At 42.6% G+C, this 15,079-nt stretch overlaps 1 protein-coding gene across 1 annotated transcript in view; it reads right to left on the bottom strand.

The window, feature by feature from the left end:
- Positions 1-14,496, bottom strand: part of LOC116469409 (filaggrin-2) — a 50,188-nt gene extending 35,692 nt beyond the window's left edge. Inside the window, 6 exon segments of the mRNA XM_058439727.1 lie at positions 4,837-5,099; positions 5,185-5,907; positions 5,997-7,081; positions 7,425-9,726; positions 9,811-11,542; positions 12,655-14,496. Of these exon segments, the coding sequence (XP_058295710.1) occupies positions 4,837-5,099; positions 5,185-5,907; positions 5,997-7,081; positions 7,425-9,726; positions 9,811-11,542; positions 12,655-12,792 (6,243 nt within the window). The 5' untranslated portion in view covers positions 12,793-14,496.
- Positions 14,497-15,079: the final 583 nt, after the last annotated feature.

The raw sequence follows: 15,079 nt of genomic DNA, 5'->3' as shown, positions 1-15,079 counted from the left end.
ACACATCTAAGTGATTTGGAACCAGAGGCTGTTCCTTCATTTCATCCTTTTCCTAATTACTGCACTTTATTTGTAGAAAGTAAGATGACGTAAGATTTTTATTAATGTACATTGTGGGGAAATGAAAAAAATAATATGAGACAACTTAACATATCTAAGAAATCTTTAGAAAATGATCACGTTTTTCCTTGCAAATTTCATACTTCTTTGTGTTAGATGGCTTTATAATGCAAAAAATATACTTGTGAACTTCTACTGGTAATTCTATGCACTTTTAAGGAGAGCTTCACTCACTTTCACTTACCATGTTTTCCAAAGATTCAGTAAGATGTTGCTTAAAACCAGTTTCAAAGCCTGAGTTAGTGGCCTTTTAATTGTGTCAAATCATTATTAGAGAGGAAGCTTCTCTCTGTTTGCTGGCTTGATTAATTTCCAACCACATCCAGAATTGCCTCAATCTTTACTTTTTTAAAATTTTCTATTTTGTCTTGCTCATTTCCCCACAGTTTACATACTCACCTTTGATTGTGTTAGAGTGCTCCACAAAGGTTGCACTGAGCATGTAGTATTAGAAAGTCTTCTCTGGTTATCAAGGACTCTTGGAACACAGGGACTATGTATTACACTCTAACAGAACAGCCAGTGCATGCAGTGTGTCTGGTACAAACTGACCTTCAATTTCCCTCATCCAAAGGTCATCTTTATCTAGAAAGTTTGCAAGAAGAGGGATTTTATCTTTCTTTCCTCCCATTTTGGCCACCCAGAGTTCCTCTTCAGTGCCATGTACTCTCCATGACAGTCTCAGCCATGGTTTGACATCACTGGGTATTTCTTGGCACAGAAATGCTTTACCTCTAGGTTGCTAGCACACAGATGGTAGTAGAGGGGAAATCTCTAACTGTATGTACCTATGACACTTCTCTTTCTAGCATCTAAGAAATTCAACTGTTCACAGAGGTTTCACATGGGGGCACCCCAGTTTTGAACTTTTTCTTTGTAGACCATACCTGATGTCTCATTTTTATCTTTCCTTTTATCTTAGAAGGGAGATGTGTAACTCTCTTTGAGTTATTTAATACTTCTGGTGTAATTTATAAGGAACAATTGCCCCCTATTTGATTAGAACATATTATTGAGAGTTTTAGCAATGTGGAATATATTATATTTAAATTTCAAATGGGTGTGGTCAAGGGATTATGGGGGTCATTTAGGTACATAACCTATATATTTATATATACACATATACATATTTACATACACATACAATAAAGGCACATTAACGTTTATTCAGGATACCAGTGAAACTTTAGACATTTGTAAACGTATACTTAGCGAATAAAGCCTTTCTTTCTTGTAAATGCTTTAGACAGTGATTAGATTGAGGGAAAGATCAGATGTTGAGTTTTACCTTCTTTGGACTCCTCATTAGTATCTGAGTGTTTTACTGCCATCTAGCGGTAGAATATGGAATTATAGATGTATGGAATGAGTGCAGACGCCCTGACACAATAGAGAGAGCTTTGGGTTGAGAATCAGAAACCTATACCTTGGTCATAGCAGCACTTCCAATTAGCAAGTTAATCTCTTCTATTGTAAATAAAGTAAATCCATAGATTTACTTTACTGCCATCTAGCTGTGCAGAGGGAGGATAAAAATCTATGGATTTCTCCTTTTATTATAGGTAGAGACTTACTTTATCTATAATAGAAAGAGATTAAATATCAAATTTAAATTTCTAATTGTTCTTTGATAATTAGTATTTACATTCAGTGAATAAATGGTGATTGATAGATTGGTATGAATTGGTTACTATTTAGAGTTAACTCTTATATACACAGTAATTTTGCTGAGTATCATCAATAGCATAACAGTAGCTTTTTCACTAGCAAACTAACAGACTAATGTTATGTTGATTACATAGCATGATTTAAAGTTTATAAAGTACAAGTCCTTCTTAATATTAAAATTTAAAAATTAGATTAGATAGATATATTCTGAGTCTAATCAGAAGAATGAGACTTTTTTTGTTGTTGTTGTTTTTTCATGTAACTTCTGCTTCTAATAGGGACTTGTGATTTTGAAGACTCACTGATGAATTTCAGTTTAGTTTGAATTACAAAAGTGAAGGTGGAGGAAAAGTAGCTTGATTTTTGAGTGAAAAGAGGATAAATTTGGATAGCACCGAATTTAATGGAGAGAATTATCATTCTTTTAATTAAATACGGTGTGCTTGGTTTTTTTATTTTAACTTGCAAATTAAGGAAGTAATCTTTAAAGTTCTTACTAGTTCTGACATTCTGGACATTTTATTTGGGTTTTATAGTAGTAAACTTTCTACTGAGGATAGTGCATTTTGTACATAATTCTTCTACTCATCATTACTTCTCTCACTATTCATAATAAATTCATGTATTTTCTCCTTATAGGCAGGAATAATATATTTTTAATTGTTTTTCTGCTACTGGAAACCTCAGGACCCAATTAGCTTCTATTGATAGTGATTCTTCCATTAATATCTTTGACAGAGAAAATCCATGGTGTATAACTCTTATTTCCAGAGCTTGGGTTGTCTTAGAAAGTAGCTACTTGGGATTATGTTTGATAATAATTGCTGTGATGATCATGATTAACCAGAACATCTGAGGTCAACTCATCAGTATAAAGCCTTTACGTAAATGCTTTACAGAAGCATTGGACAGCGATTAGATTGAGGAAAAGATCAGATATGGTTGAGTTTTGTCTTCTTCGGAGTCCTTATTATTAGTACCTGAGTGCTTCACTGTCATCTAGCTGTGTGGAGGTGGAAGAAAACTGCATCTGATCCCATGGCAGGAAACTATGTGTTTGTGGAGATGAAAGAGAAGAGAAACTATAACTTGATGAAATGTTTATTGCCAATTTTTATGAAGTACAATTTTCTGGATCCTATATCCAGAAGGCCACGACAATAAATTTAAATATAATTGTACAGAGTTCCAGTAGTGACACAAAAAGATGCAAATATTCTGAATATTCATGTGGGAAACTACTACAACATTCTTTGTTCAGGATGGGATGTGTTATAATGTTTCTAGAGACATTTTGGCTCCTAAACCACATCATTTAGCTCCTTGGATAGGTTTGTCAATAATTAATTAAAACAAAATCTGGAAAATCCAAATTTTGAAACTCGGAAATTTTTTTAAAACCTAATTTTATTCCCAACCACAGAAATCTCACTTTATTATATAGTTCTGAATATAGCCCCAAATGATGTTTATTTTTTTCTTCCATTCACTATTTTCTTTCTTTCTTTCTTTTTTTTCCAAAGTGGAGCCTTGCTCAGTCACCCAGGCTGGAGTGCAGTGGGGCGATCTCGGCTCACTGCAACCTCTGCCTCCCAGGTTCAAGCAATTCTCCTGCCTCAGCCTCCTGAGTAGCTAGGATTACAGGTGCCCACCACTGCACCCAGCTAATTTTTGTATTTTTAGTAGAGACGGGGTTTCACCATGTTGGCCAGGCTGGTCTCGAACTCCTGACCTCGTGATCCACCCATCTTGGCCTCCCAAAGTGCTGGGATTACAGGCGTAAGCCACTGTGCCCAGCCCCATTCACTATTTTCTAACCAAGGAGTTCAATGAATGTGGAGCCTTTCAAAAACACCTGGCACCAAACAAAAGTAATATTGTACAGAACTATAGTTAAAATGAAAGAACAGACATATACCCCTACTACCAAAAGAGGAGATCATGTTAAATACCTTAATTTCATGTATGTGTCTCATTTCTTCTCTGGGTTAGTTCTTATCTTGGGCTAGTTTGTGTTGGTTTCTTATTCAAAGTAATAACTCCTTTGTTCTTGGACACATTCATAGAGTGGGGTGTTGCTATCTAAGCAGAAGGAACCAGAGCCTGTTCTTTCCTTTGTATGGTAACCACTGGCCTCAGACCCTCTTGTCTGTTTTTTGCCCACATCCTCACTGTATATTCTGATACCTCCTGACAGACTTGATTCTGACTCTTGCCTTTTTCTCCCGCACTGCATGTGGTTGTACTGCTTGATGAATATCTATACCTATACTCTTCAATTCCTTCAGGGTCTTGGCTGTCAAGAAAGTGACTGAAAATGTATCTTTGACTTTTGCTGTCATTTGACTACTCGTAACTGTCATTTGACTACTCGTAACTGTCATTTGATTGGCCATGGGTATACTTGTATTTCATTGGTGCTGAATCCAGACTGACCCTAGGCATCTCTTGATGGCCCATGACTTAATACCTATCTAGCAAAACCTGTGCTGGATCTTACCTGCCCATGAAAAGTTGTATCTCCGAAATATTGCTGGCTAGATCCATGTATAGCTATTGTATTGAACTCTAACTTCTCATGCCTAGATCCTAATTGCTCATGAGTGTCTTTCTCCCAGTCTTCTGAATGCTTTTTATTATCAGTATGGGATTCTTGTTTTCTGATTGAACTAGATTTTGAATGGCCATGAACTGATATGGATTGTCCATGGCCAAATCCAAGGTGGTCATTTGACTGGCTATGTGTACATCCTTCCCTTCTGGCTGTGTTACATCCAGGTTGAACATAGGTGTTGTTTGACTGTTTATGAGTTACTACAGAATGTCCATGACTAGATTCCTGACTTCTTATTATAATAGGTTGAGACTGATACTGAGAATCAACTGAATGTTCATAACTTATCACTGACTGTTCATGATTTAAACCGTGTCTTCCTGTTCTTTTAGTTGCTTTGGATACTATAAGGTCAGAACTAGAAAATAACTGTCAATGTCTAGCCAGTTGCTTGTTTGCAGTGCTATCTATTGACCATGAAAGGTGAGAATTACTGATGCTTTTTCTGCTGCCAGCAGAAGGCCCATACCCAGTGTGCCCATAGTCATATTCTGCAGGTCCATAGCTGCCATGTTTCCAAACCTGACTTGATCCATGCCTTTGCTTTTCACTACTATGTGACTGAAAATGACTTGTTCTACTAGATCTGGAACCTGTCTGTGTGGATTGTCCATAACCAGAATGGCCATATCTAATGGCATCTCCTGTCTGTCCATGAGTAGTTTCCAGTCTCCCATGAACTGTGGATCCTGGCTGTCTTTGTTGAGATCCAGCTTGGCCATGAATGTGTCCTGAATGTGTGTGTGAGCCCCATGAGTGCACTTCACTGTCACTGGACTCACTGTGGCCAGATCCCCTTCTTCCAGTTGTCCTGGACCCTCTCTGTGTGGATTGTCCATGACCATAGTGGGCATGTCTAGTGGTATCTCCTGTCTGTCCATGAGTAGTTCCCTGTCTCCCATGACCTGAGGATCCTGACTCTCCATGTCGAGATCCGGCTTGGCTGTGAATGTGTCCTGAATGTGTGGGTGAGGCCTCTGAGTGCACTTTACTATCACTGGACTCGCTGTGACTAGATCTCTGTCTTCCAGTTGTCCTGGAACCTGTCTGTGTGGACTGTCCATGACCAGACTGGCCATGTCTAGTGGTATCTCCTGTCTGTCCATGTATAGTTCCCTGTCTCCCATGAATGGCAGATCCTGACTCTCCATGTTGAGATCTGGCTTGGCCATGAGTGTGTCCTGAATGTGTGTGTGAGACCCCTGAATGCACTTCACTGTCACTGGACTCACTGTGGCCAGATCCCCTTCTTCCAGCTGTCCTTGACCCTCTCTGTGTAGACTGTCCATGACCAGAGTGAGCATGTCTAGTGGTATCTCCTGTCTGTCCATGAGTAGTTCCGTATCTCTCATGAATTGAGGATCCTGACTCTCCACGTTGGGATCCGGCTTGACCGTGAGTGTGTCCTGAATGTGTGTGTGAGACCCCTGAGTGCCCTTCGCTGTCACTGTACTCACTGTGGCCAGACACCCTTCTTCCAGTTGTCCTGGACCCTCTCTGTGTGGCTTGTCCATGACCAGAGTGGGCATGTCCAGTGGTATCTGCTCTCTTACCATGAGTAGTTTGATGTCTCTCGTGAACTGTGGATTCTGACTCTCCATGTTGAGATCCAGCTTGGCCGTGAATGTGTTCTTGTGAGTGTGGTCTGCGTGAGCCCCCTGAGTGCACTTCACTGTCACTGGACTCACTGTGCCTAGATCTCTGTCTTCCTGTTGTCCTGGACCCTGTCTGTGTGGCTTGTCCATGACCAGAGTGGCCATGTTCAGTGGTATCTCCTGTCTGTCCATGAGTGGTGTGGTGTTTCTCATGAACTGTGGATTCTGACTCTCCATGTTGAGATCCGGGTTGGCCGTGTGTGTGTCCTGAATGTGTGCGTGAGACCCCTGAGTGTACTTCACTGTCACTGGACTCATTGTGGCCAGATGCCCTTCTTCCAGTTGTCCTGGACCCTCTATGTGTGGACTGTCCATGACCATAGTGGGCATGTCTAGTGGTATCTCCTGTCTGTCCATGTATAGTTCCCTGTCTCCCATGAACTGAGGATCCTGACTCTCCATGTTGAGATCCGGCTTGGCTGTGAGTGTGTCCTGAATGTGTGTGTGAGACTCCTGAGTACACTTCACTGTCACTGGACTCACTGTGGCCTGATCCCCTTCTTCCAGTTGTCCTAGACCCTCTCTGTGTGGACTGTCCATGACCAGAGTGGCCATGTCTAGTGGTATCTGCCGTTTGTCCATGAGTAGTTCCGTGTCTCTCATGAACTGAGGATCCTGACTCTGGATAGTGAGATCCAGCTTGACCGTGAGTGTGTCCTGAATGTGTATGTGAGAACCCTGAGTGCCCTTCACTGTCACTGTACTCACTGTGGCCAGATCCCCTTCTTCCAGTTGTCCTGGACCCTGTCTGTGTGGTTTGTCCATGACTACGGTGGCCATGTTCAGTGGTATCTCCTGTCTGTCCATGAGTAGTTTGGTGTCTCTCGTGAACTGTAGATTCTGACTCTCCATGTTGAGATCTGGCTTGGCCGTGTGTGTGTCCTGAATGTGTGTGTGAGCCCCCTGAGTGCACTTCACTGTCACTGGACTCACTGTGGCCAGATCTCCTTCTTCCAGTTGTACTGGATCCTGACTGCGTGGACTGTCCATGACCAGACTGAGAATGTCCACTGGTATCTCCTGTCTGTCCATGAGTAGTTCTGTGTCTCTCGTCAACTATGGATTCTGACTCTCCATGTTCAGATCCAGCTTGGCTGTGAGTGTGTTCTCGTGAGTGTGGTCTTTGTGAGAACCCTGAGTGCCCTTCACTGTCACTGTACTCACTGTGGCCAGATGCCTTTCTTTCAGTTGTCCTGGACCCTGTCTGTGTGGACTGTCCATGACCAGAGTGGGCATGTCTAGTGGTATCTCCCGTCTGTCCATGTATAGTTCCATGTCCCTCATGATCTATGGATTCTGACTCTCCATGTTGAGATCCGGGTTGGCTGTGAGTGTGTCCTGAATGTGTATGTGAGACTCCTGAGTACCCTTCACTGTCCCTGTACTCACTGTGGCCAGATCCCCTTCTTCCAGTAGTCCTGGACCCTGTCTGTGTGGTTAATCCATGATGATAGTGGGCATGTCTAGTGGTATCTCCTGTCTGTCCATGAGTAGTTCCATGTCTCTCATGAACTATGGATTCTGACTGTCCATGTTGAGATCCAGCTTGACCGTAAGTGTGTCCTGTATGTGTGTGTGAGACCCCTGAGTGCACTTCACTGTCACTGGACTCACTGTGGCTAGATCTCTGTCTTCCAGTTGTCCTGGACCCTCTCTGTGTGGACTGTCCATGACCAGAGTGGGAATGTCCAGTGGTATCTCCTGTCTGTCCATGAGTAGTTCCGTGTCTCTCATGAACTGTGAATTCTGGCTCTCCATGTTGAGATCCGGCTTGGCCGTAAGTATGTTCTTGTGAGTGTGGTCTGTGTGAGCCCCCTGAGTGCACTTCACTGTCAGTGGTCTCACTGTGCCTAGTTCTCTGTCTTCCAGTTGTCCTGGACCCTGTCTGTGTGGTTTGTTCATGACCAGAGTGGGAATGTCTAGTGGTATCTCCTGTTTGTCCATGAGTAATTCTGTGTCTTTCATGAACTATGGATTCTGACTGTCCATGTTGAGATCCACCTTGGCCATGAGTGTGTCCTGAATGTGTGTGTGAGCCCCCTGAGTGCACTTCACTGTCACTGGACTCACTGTGGCCAGATTCCCTTCTTCCAGTTGTACTGGACCCTCTCTGTGTGGATTGTCCATGACCATAGTGGGCCTGTCTAGTGGTATCTCCTGTCTGTCCATGAGTAGTTCCATGTCTCCCGTGAACTGTGGATCCTGACTCTCCATGTTGAGATCCGGCTTGGCTATGAGTTTGTTCTTGTGATTGTGGTCTATATGAGCCCCCTGAGTGCACTTCACTGTCACTGGACCCACTATGGCCAGATCCCCTTCTTCCAGTTGTTCTGGACCCTGTCTGTGTGGACTGTCCATGACCAGAGTGGCCATGTCCAGTGGCCTCTCCTGTCTGTCCATAAGTAGTTTCATGTCTCTCATGAACTGTGGATTCTGACTCTCCATGTTGAGATCCAGCTTGGCTGTGAGTTTGTTCTTGTGAGTGTGGTCTATGTGAGACCCCTGAGTGCACTTCACTGTCAGTGGCATCACTGTGGCTAAATCTCTGTCTTCCAGATGTTCTGGACCCTGTCTGTGTGGACTGTCCATGACCAGAATGGCCATGTCTAGTGGTATCTCCTCTCTGTCCATGAGTAGTTCCTTGTCTTCTGCGAACTGTGGATCCTGACTTTGGGTAGTGAGATCCAGCTTGTGTGTGAATGTGTTCTGAATGTCTGTGTGAGACCCTTGAATGCACTTCACTGTCACTGTTCTCACTTTGGCTAGATCTTCGTCTTCTAGTTATCCTGGACCCTGTCTGTGTGGACTGTCCTTGACCAGACTGGCTATGTCTAGTGGTATTTATTGTCTGACCATGAGTACTTTCCTGTCTCCCATGAACTGTGGATGCTGACTCTACTTGTTGAGATTCACCCGGGCCCAAGCCAGTTGATTGACCTGAGCCTGAACCATATTGGCCAAATCCAGTGGACTGACCTGAGTCAGATATATGTTGTCCAGAACTAGAGAAATTGTCTGAGCCAGACACATGCTGTCCAAAACCTGTGGTTGGACCTGAGCCAGACTCATGTTGGCCACAGCCAGATGATTGACTGGAGCTAGTACTATGTTGGCCATAGCTAGACTGACTTGATCTGTACTCATGCTGTGCAAAGCCAGAGGATTTTCCTGTGCCTGACTCATGTTGTCCAAAGCCAGAAGACTGACCTGAGCCTGATCCATATTGGCCAAAGCCAGAGGACTGACCTGAGCCTGACCTGTGTTGTCCAAAGCCAGATGTCTGTCCTGAATTTGACCCATGTTGACCATAGCCAGATGATTGACTTGAGCCAGAACCATGTTGGCCATAGCTAGACTGACGTGATCTAGACTCATGTTGTCCAAAACCAGAGGAGTGTTCTGAACCAGTCCCATGTTGTCCAAAGCCAGAGGACTGACCTGAGCCTGATCCATGTTGTCCAAAGCCAGAGTATTGACCTGAGCTTGACCCATGTTGTCCAAAGCCAGTTGTCTGTCCTGAACTAGACCCATGTTGACCATAGCCAGATGACTGACTTGAGCCAGAACCATGTTGGCCATAACTAGACTGACTTGATCTAGACTCATGCTGTCCAAAGCCAGAGGATTGTCCTGAGCCTGACTCATGTTGTCCAAAGCCAGAGGACTGACCTGAGCCTGATCTATGTTGGCCAAAGGCAGAGGATTGACCTGAGCCTGACCTGTGTTGTCCAAATCCAAAAGTCTGTCCTGAACTAGACCCATGTTGACCATAGCCAGATGACTGACTTGAGCCAGAACCATGTTGGCCATAGCTAGACTGATGTGATCTAGACTCATGTTGTCCAAAACCAGAGGATTGTCCTGAGCCAGACCCATGTTGTCCAAAGCCAGAGGACTGACCTGAGCCTGATCCATATTGGCCAAAGCCAGTGGATTGACCTGAGCCCGACCCATGTTGCCCAAAGCCAGATGTCTCTCTAGACCCATATTGGCCATAGCCAGATGATTGACTTGAGCCAGAACCATGTTGGCCATAGCTAGACTGACGTGATCTAGACTCATGTTGTCCAAAACGAGAGGATTGTCCTGAGACAGACCCATGCTGCCCAAAACCAGAGGACTGACCTGAGCCTGACCCACATTGTCCAAAGCCAGAGGACTGACCTGAGCCAGATCCGTGTTGTCCAAAGCCAGATGTCTTACCTGAGCTAGACCCATGCTGGTCATAGCCCAAGGATTGACTTGATGTAGACTCATGCTGGCCACAAGTTTGACCTGAGCCAGATACATGTTGTTCGAACCCAGAGGACTGACTCAAGCCTGTTCCATGTTGTTCAAACCTAGTAGACTGACCTGAACCAGACCCATGTTGACCACATTTGGAAAATTCATTTGAACTAGAAGAGTTTGAAAAGCGGCCACAGGAACCATATTCATGTTGACCATTACTACAAGACTGGCTACCTCCAGACCCATATTGTTCACAACAAGAGGACTGACTTGAGCCTGTTCTCCATTGTCCTCCACAGTTCTGTGGTTGACAGTTTTCTCTAGCTCCATATCCTCTCTGACTATAGGACTGACTACAGGAGTTAGACTCAGGTTGACCACATCCAGAGGGCTGGCCTCCTGAGACACAGCCATGGCCTTGTCCTCCATTAATTCCTGACTGACAGCCTGACTGAATATAGCTAAATTGATTTCCTTGCCCTCCAAATCTATGTGACTGACAAGAACTTGAAACATTTTGTGGCCTTCCACACCCACTTGAATTGCTATAACCACATGCATGACTTCGCCTCCCACTATCTCCTGAACCTGAACAGCTAGACCCAAGCTTTTGTCCTCTAATTTTTGACTGAGTAGAGTTTGATTCATGCCCACTAGTCTCCAATCCACATGACAGACCACCATGAACTTTCCTTTCCCAACTCTTTGATCCAGATCCAGATTCATACTCTTCCCCAGATTCCCTAGAAGGGCTAATGTGTGACTTGTTTATTCTTTCTCTCAGTTCTCCAGAGCTGGAACCATGTCTCTCTTTGCCACTACTCCATGAGTGACCAGAGCTGGACCTGTGGTATCTTTTCTGAGATCCCTCTTGGTTCCCAGAGCTGGATAAATTACCTTGTCTTCCTAGCCTCCTGGAGTTGGACCCATGTCTACGTTTCACAGTTCCCCTTGAGTGCCCAGAACTATATCCATGCTCCTCTCCCTCACTCCAACATGAATGTCTGTAACCTGATTTATGTCCTGGTGTATCCTCTTCATCCTCTTCTGTTTCACTTTCTTCTTCTTGGTGTCGGTGACCATGCCTATGCTTCTTTGACCCTGAAGCTTTGCAGTATTCTTTGCTGAGGACCTTGTTGCAGGCCATAGTCAGCTTGAATATCATCAAAAGAAACTCAGTAAAGTCCAATCTTCTGTCATGATCTCGATCCAGCATATGCATGATGACATCCACTGTGTCTGGATCATCTGGGTTCTGTATATGAGTGACACACCAAGGGAGACCTGGTCAGCCTAACCTGCGTACTCAACCAACACGTTCAAATAGCACTGTGAAATTATGAATGTTTGACATGATGTAGTTTTAGTCCAATAAAGGATTACTTTAGGTTAATAGAACCCAGTAAATGTTAAGGGTTAATAGAAAATAAAGACTACTGCGATCCTCAGAAGAAGACATTTCAAGGATTTAAGCTAAAGGATTAAGTGCTTAGGTAAGGCCTACAGGAAGGAGTGGAATAAACTAAGTGCAGTAACTGGTATTTCTAAGTTTTACATAAATTGTAACTATTACATGTTAATATATTCCATGTTGGAATTTATCATCTATTATTTTGAAGTTAATAACTGAGTCTTTTTTTTTTTTTTTTTTTTTTGTTGAGACGGAGTCTTGCTCTGTAGCCCAGGCTGGAGTGCAGTGGCGCGATCTCTGCTCACTGCAAGCTCCGCCTCCCAGGTTCACGCCATTCTCCTGCCTTAGCCTCCCGAATAGCTGGGACTACAGGGGCGTGCAACCATGCCCGGCTAATTTTTTGTATTTTTAGTAGAGAGACGAGGTTTCACCGTATTAGCCAGGATGGTCTTGATCTCCTGACCTTGTGATCCACCCACCTCGGCCTCCCAAAGTGCTGGGATTGCAGGCATGAGCCACCGCGCCTGGCGGAGTCCTTTTTAAGCAGATGGAATAAAATGCTGGTATTTTATTTTTGATTGTTAATCATGGCTATTTTGTCAACTCCCCAGGTAGATGTTTTCCCTTTCTATACTTTTTTTTCCATTTGATAGGATAATTTATTAATTCGTGTCCTAGCATAAATTTATTTTCTGCTTTTTCTAAGGAAAAGCCTGGGTATATGAGAAAGTCTGAGAGTCTATAAGGTAGGAGTGCATAGGTGGAAAAGTGAGGACGAAACATTCACTTTCTTTAAAATATATGCTGCTTTAACAGACTTTCTAGCACCCCCAAAATACTGCTCATAGAGTTTGCTTAGAGTTCACTAGGGCTGTGCACTTTTTAGCTGATCTGGGTCATACAACAGAGCATGTGCAGAACTCCAGCAGCCTTCAGTTCTGGCACATGGCTCTCACCTTCAGAATTGGATGAAACTCTTTCTCCAGAAGTTCCTTTAGTTCATCCTTGCTCAGTGTGCCGCACTCCCCATCTTCCTTGGTATATTTGTAGAAAACATCAATTACGGTGACAACACTTCTCAAGAGGTCGGTCATCTTTTTGCAAGTTTAAGTGAACCTGGACACAGAAAAACAAAGAACCCTATTATTCATATTCTCCCCTTTTAACTTATCAGCAATTTTCATTTTAATAATAACCAGCATGATTTTTTTAACCTCTTGTTTCTTTTAAATCTCAAAACGTAAGAATGGGCCAGGGATGATACAACGCTGTTGAACACAATGAAAATTAACTTTGTTAACTTTGAGTTACTTTTCTATGATCAAGTCTTGGCATGTTACTGGTTCAACTGAGAATAGACCTCAGGTCTCTATATTTCCTGTCATGGGTAAGTATAGTCTCTACATAGTATCTCTACACTTTGAGTGTGTTGGCATTCTGGGTGTTGTTCTAAGGCTTCCAAAGTTTCCAGAACCAGCCAGATACCATTGCCTCAATCTCTCTTAGTTTCACTGCTTTTCTTGAGTCAAAAGTGACAGACCTTCCACCATGCACATCTGTTTATCCTCTGGGCACCAGAAACTAAACTGGACCCTTAGGCCTTCAGCAAATTAAAAATGGGCAAAGGGGCTCATAGCTTGGTGTTTCATAGGCATCAGACAGTAGAGCTCAGTAGAGCTTAGGAACTCTCTTAATGTCAAGCACTTGCCCAAACATCGTTCTCTTTAATTAATCAAGAAGAATAGCTCAGCAATGCAGGCAGCAGTTTAACTAGTGGATAATTAGATCTTGGAGCTCTGGGAAACAACACTGAAAAAGGAAGGGACTCTGCAACAGACCCAGCTGCCTCCCAGTTTGAGCTGGACAGCCCAGAAAAGAGGGCATGTAAAAAGACTGGGAACAGACTGTGGAATGTGTAGAGGAAGGCCTAGAGGAAGGTGAACTTTTGCTTGCATTATTCTTCTCCATAAAAATGAACTTATTACAAAAAGGCCCCAGAATAAACTAAACTAACCAAACAAATAAGCAAAAAAAAAAGAAAAAAGAAAAGAAAAGAAAATGAAAGAAACAAAAAAGAAAAGAAAGGCAAAATATACATGAACTCTGCCTTAGCTTATATCCCTAGACTTCTACTATGGACAACACCAAATATTCATAAATGTAGCTGGATGAATTTTCTCTCACCTGGTTCCCCAAAGGAACAAGTAGGATAAAGCCTGATGCAGCTTGCAGGGTGACGATGGATTGGGATAATGACCCTTATATAGCTTATAGTGATTATAGTGAATGAGGTGATTCATTTTCCATCAAACCTAACTCCACCTCTACATATTTACCTTCCTCCTTCACATTGTTATCTACAGGTGATTGCAGAAAGGCTAGTACCAGCCCCACCTTCCAGTATGAGGACATGGTTGCAAGATACCTTTTTTCAGGGTCATATACATGTGAAAAGCACAGACTTTGTTTTAGAGGACTCATGTTGTACGTTTCTTTTATCTAGTACCCACAGAAAGTAGCAGAGTGTAAGATACTTGGAAGGTGCACAATAAATGCTTATTTAATTGAAAATGAACCTGAGCCACTAGGTTAACCTAATTCATGTCTTTTTTGTAATAATAAAAAGTGACATTTATTGAGAATTTACTATGTGCTAAATACTTTAAACAAACCATCTCAATCTGTAAAAAATCTGCACTTTTAATTATGGGTACATAGTTGTATATAATTGTTGGGTACATGTGATGTTTTGATATGGGCATAGCATGTGTAATGATCAAATTAGAGTAACTGGGGTATCCAGCACCTCAAGCATTTCTTTGTAGTAGGAACATTCTAATTCTACTATTTTAGTTATTTAAAAATATAGAATAAATAGTTAACTATAGTTACTATATTATGTTACCAAATACTAGATCTTATCACCTCATTTAATCTTCACAACCTTCATACGAGATATGTATTTATTATCCCATTTTACAGAGACAGGTTCTGGAAGCATAAGGGTCTTCTCCAAGGTCATAGCTAGTAGGCAGAGAAACCAGAATTTGAACCTGTATCTACCTTATTGCAATTGCTCTTTACCGTGATACTAGCTTACCTCTGTGTATTTATCATATATAACTATCATGCAAAAATTATGCACCATTTTAGGAGTGTAAGGCCCACTCAAACACAAATAATATAAAAAAGTAACATATAGAGTGCTGTTAGGAAGAGAGGAAACATTCTCTGACCTTGTGAAGGCTCATTTCTAGGCCAGAAAAGTGTAATTGGCTATATATAAAAATAACGTTTTCAGATGTGTTCAGGGTGAATTTAGAGTGGGCTTTCTTGCAGCACTCTGCTATCCACTGGTAGTCTGGCATGTTTAGGGCCTGG

Source organism: Hylobates moloch, unplaced genomic scaffold (genome assembly GCF_009828535.3).
Source record: "Hylobates moloch isolate HMO894 unplaced genomic scaffold, HMol_V3 SCAFFOLD_5, whole genome shotgun sequence".
Lineage (NCBI taxonomy): Eukaryota > Metazoa > Chordata > Mammalia > Primates > Hylobatidae > Hylobates > Hylobates moloch.
The sequence above is the reverse complement of the archived record's forward strand: the minus strand, read 5'-3'. Positions and strand labels throughout refer to the sequence as shown.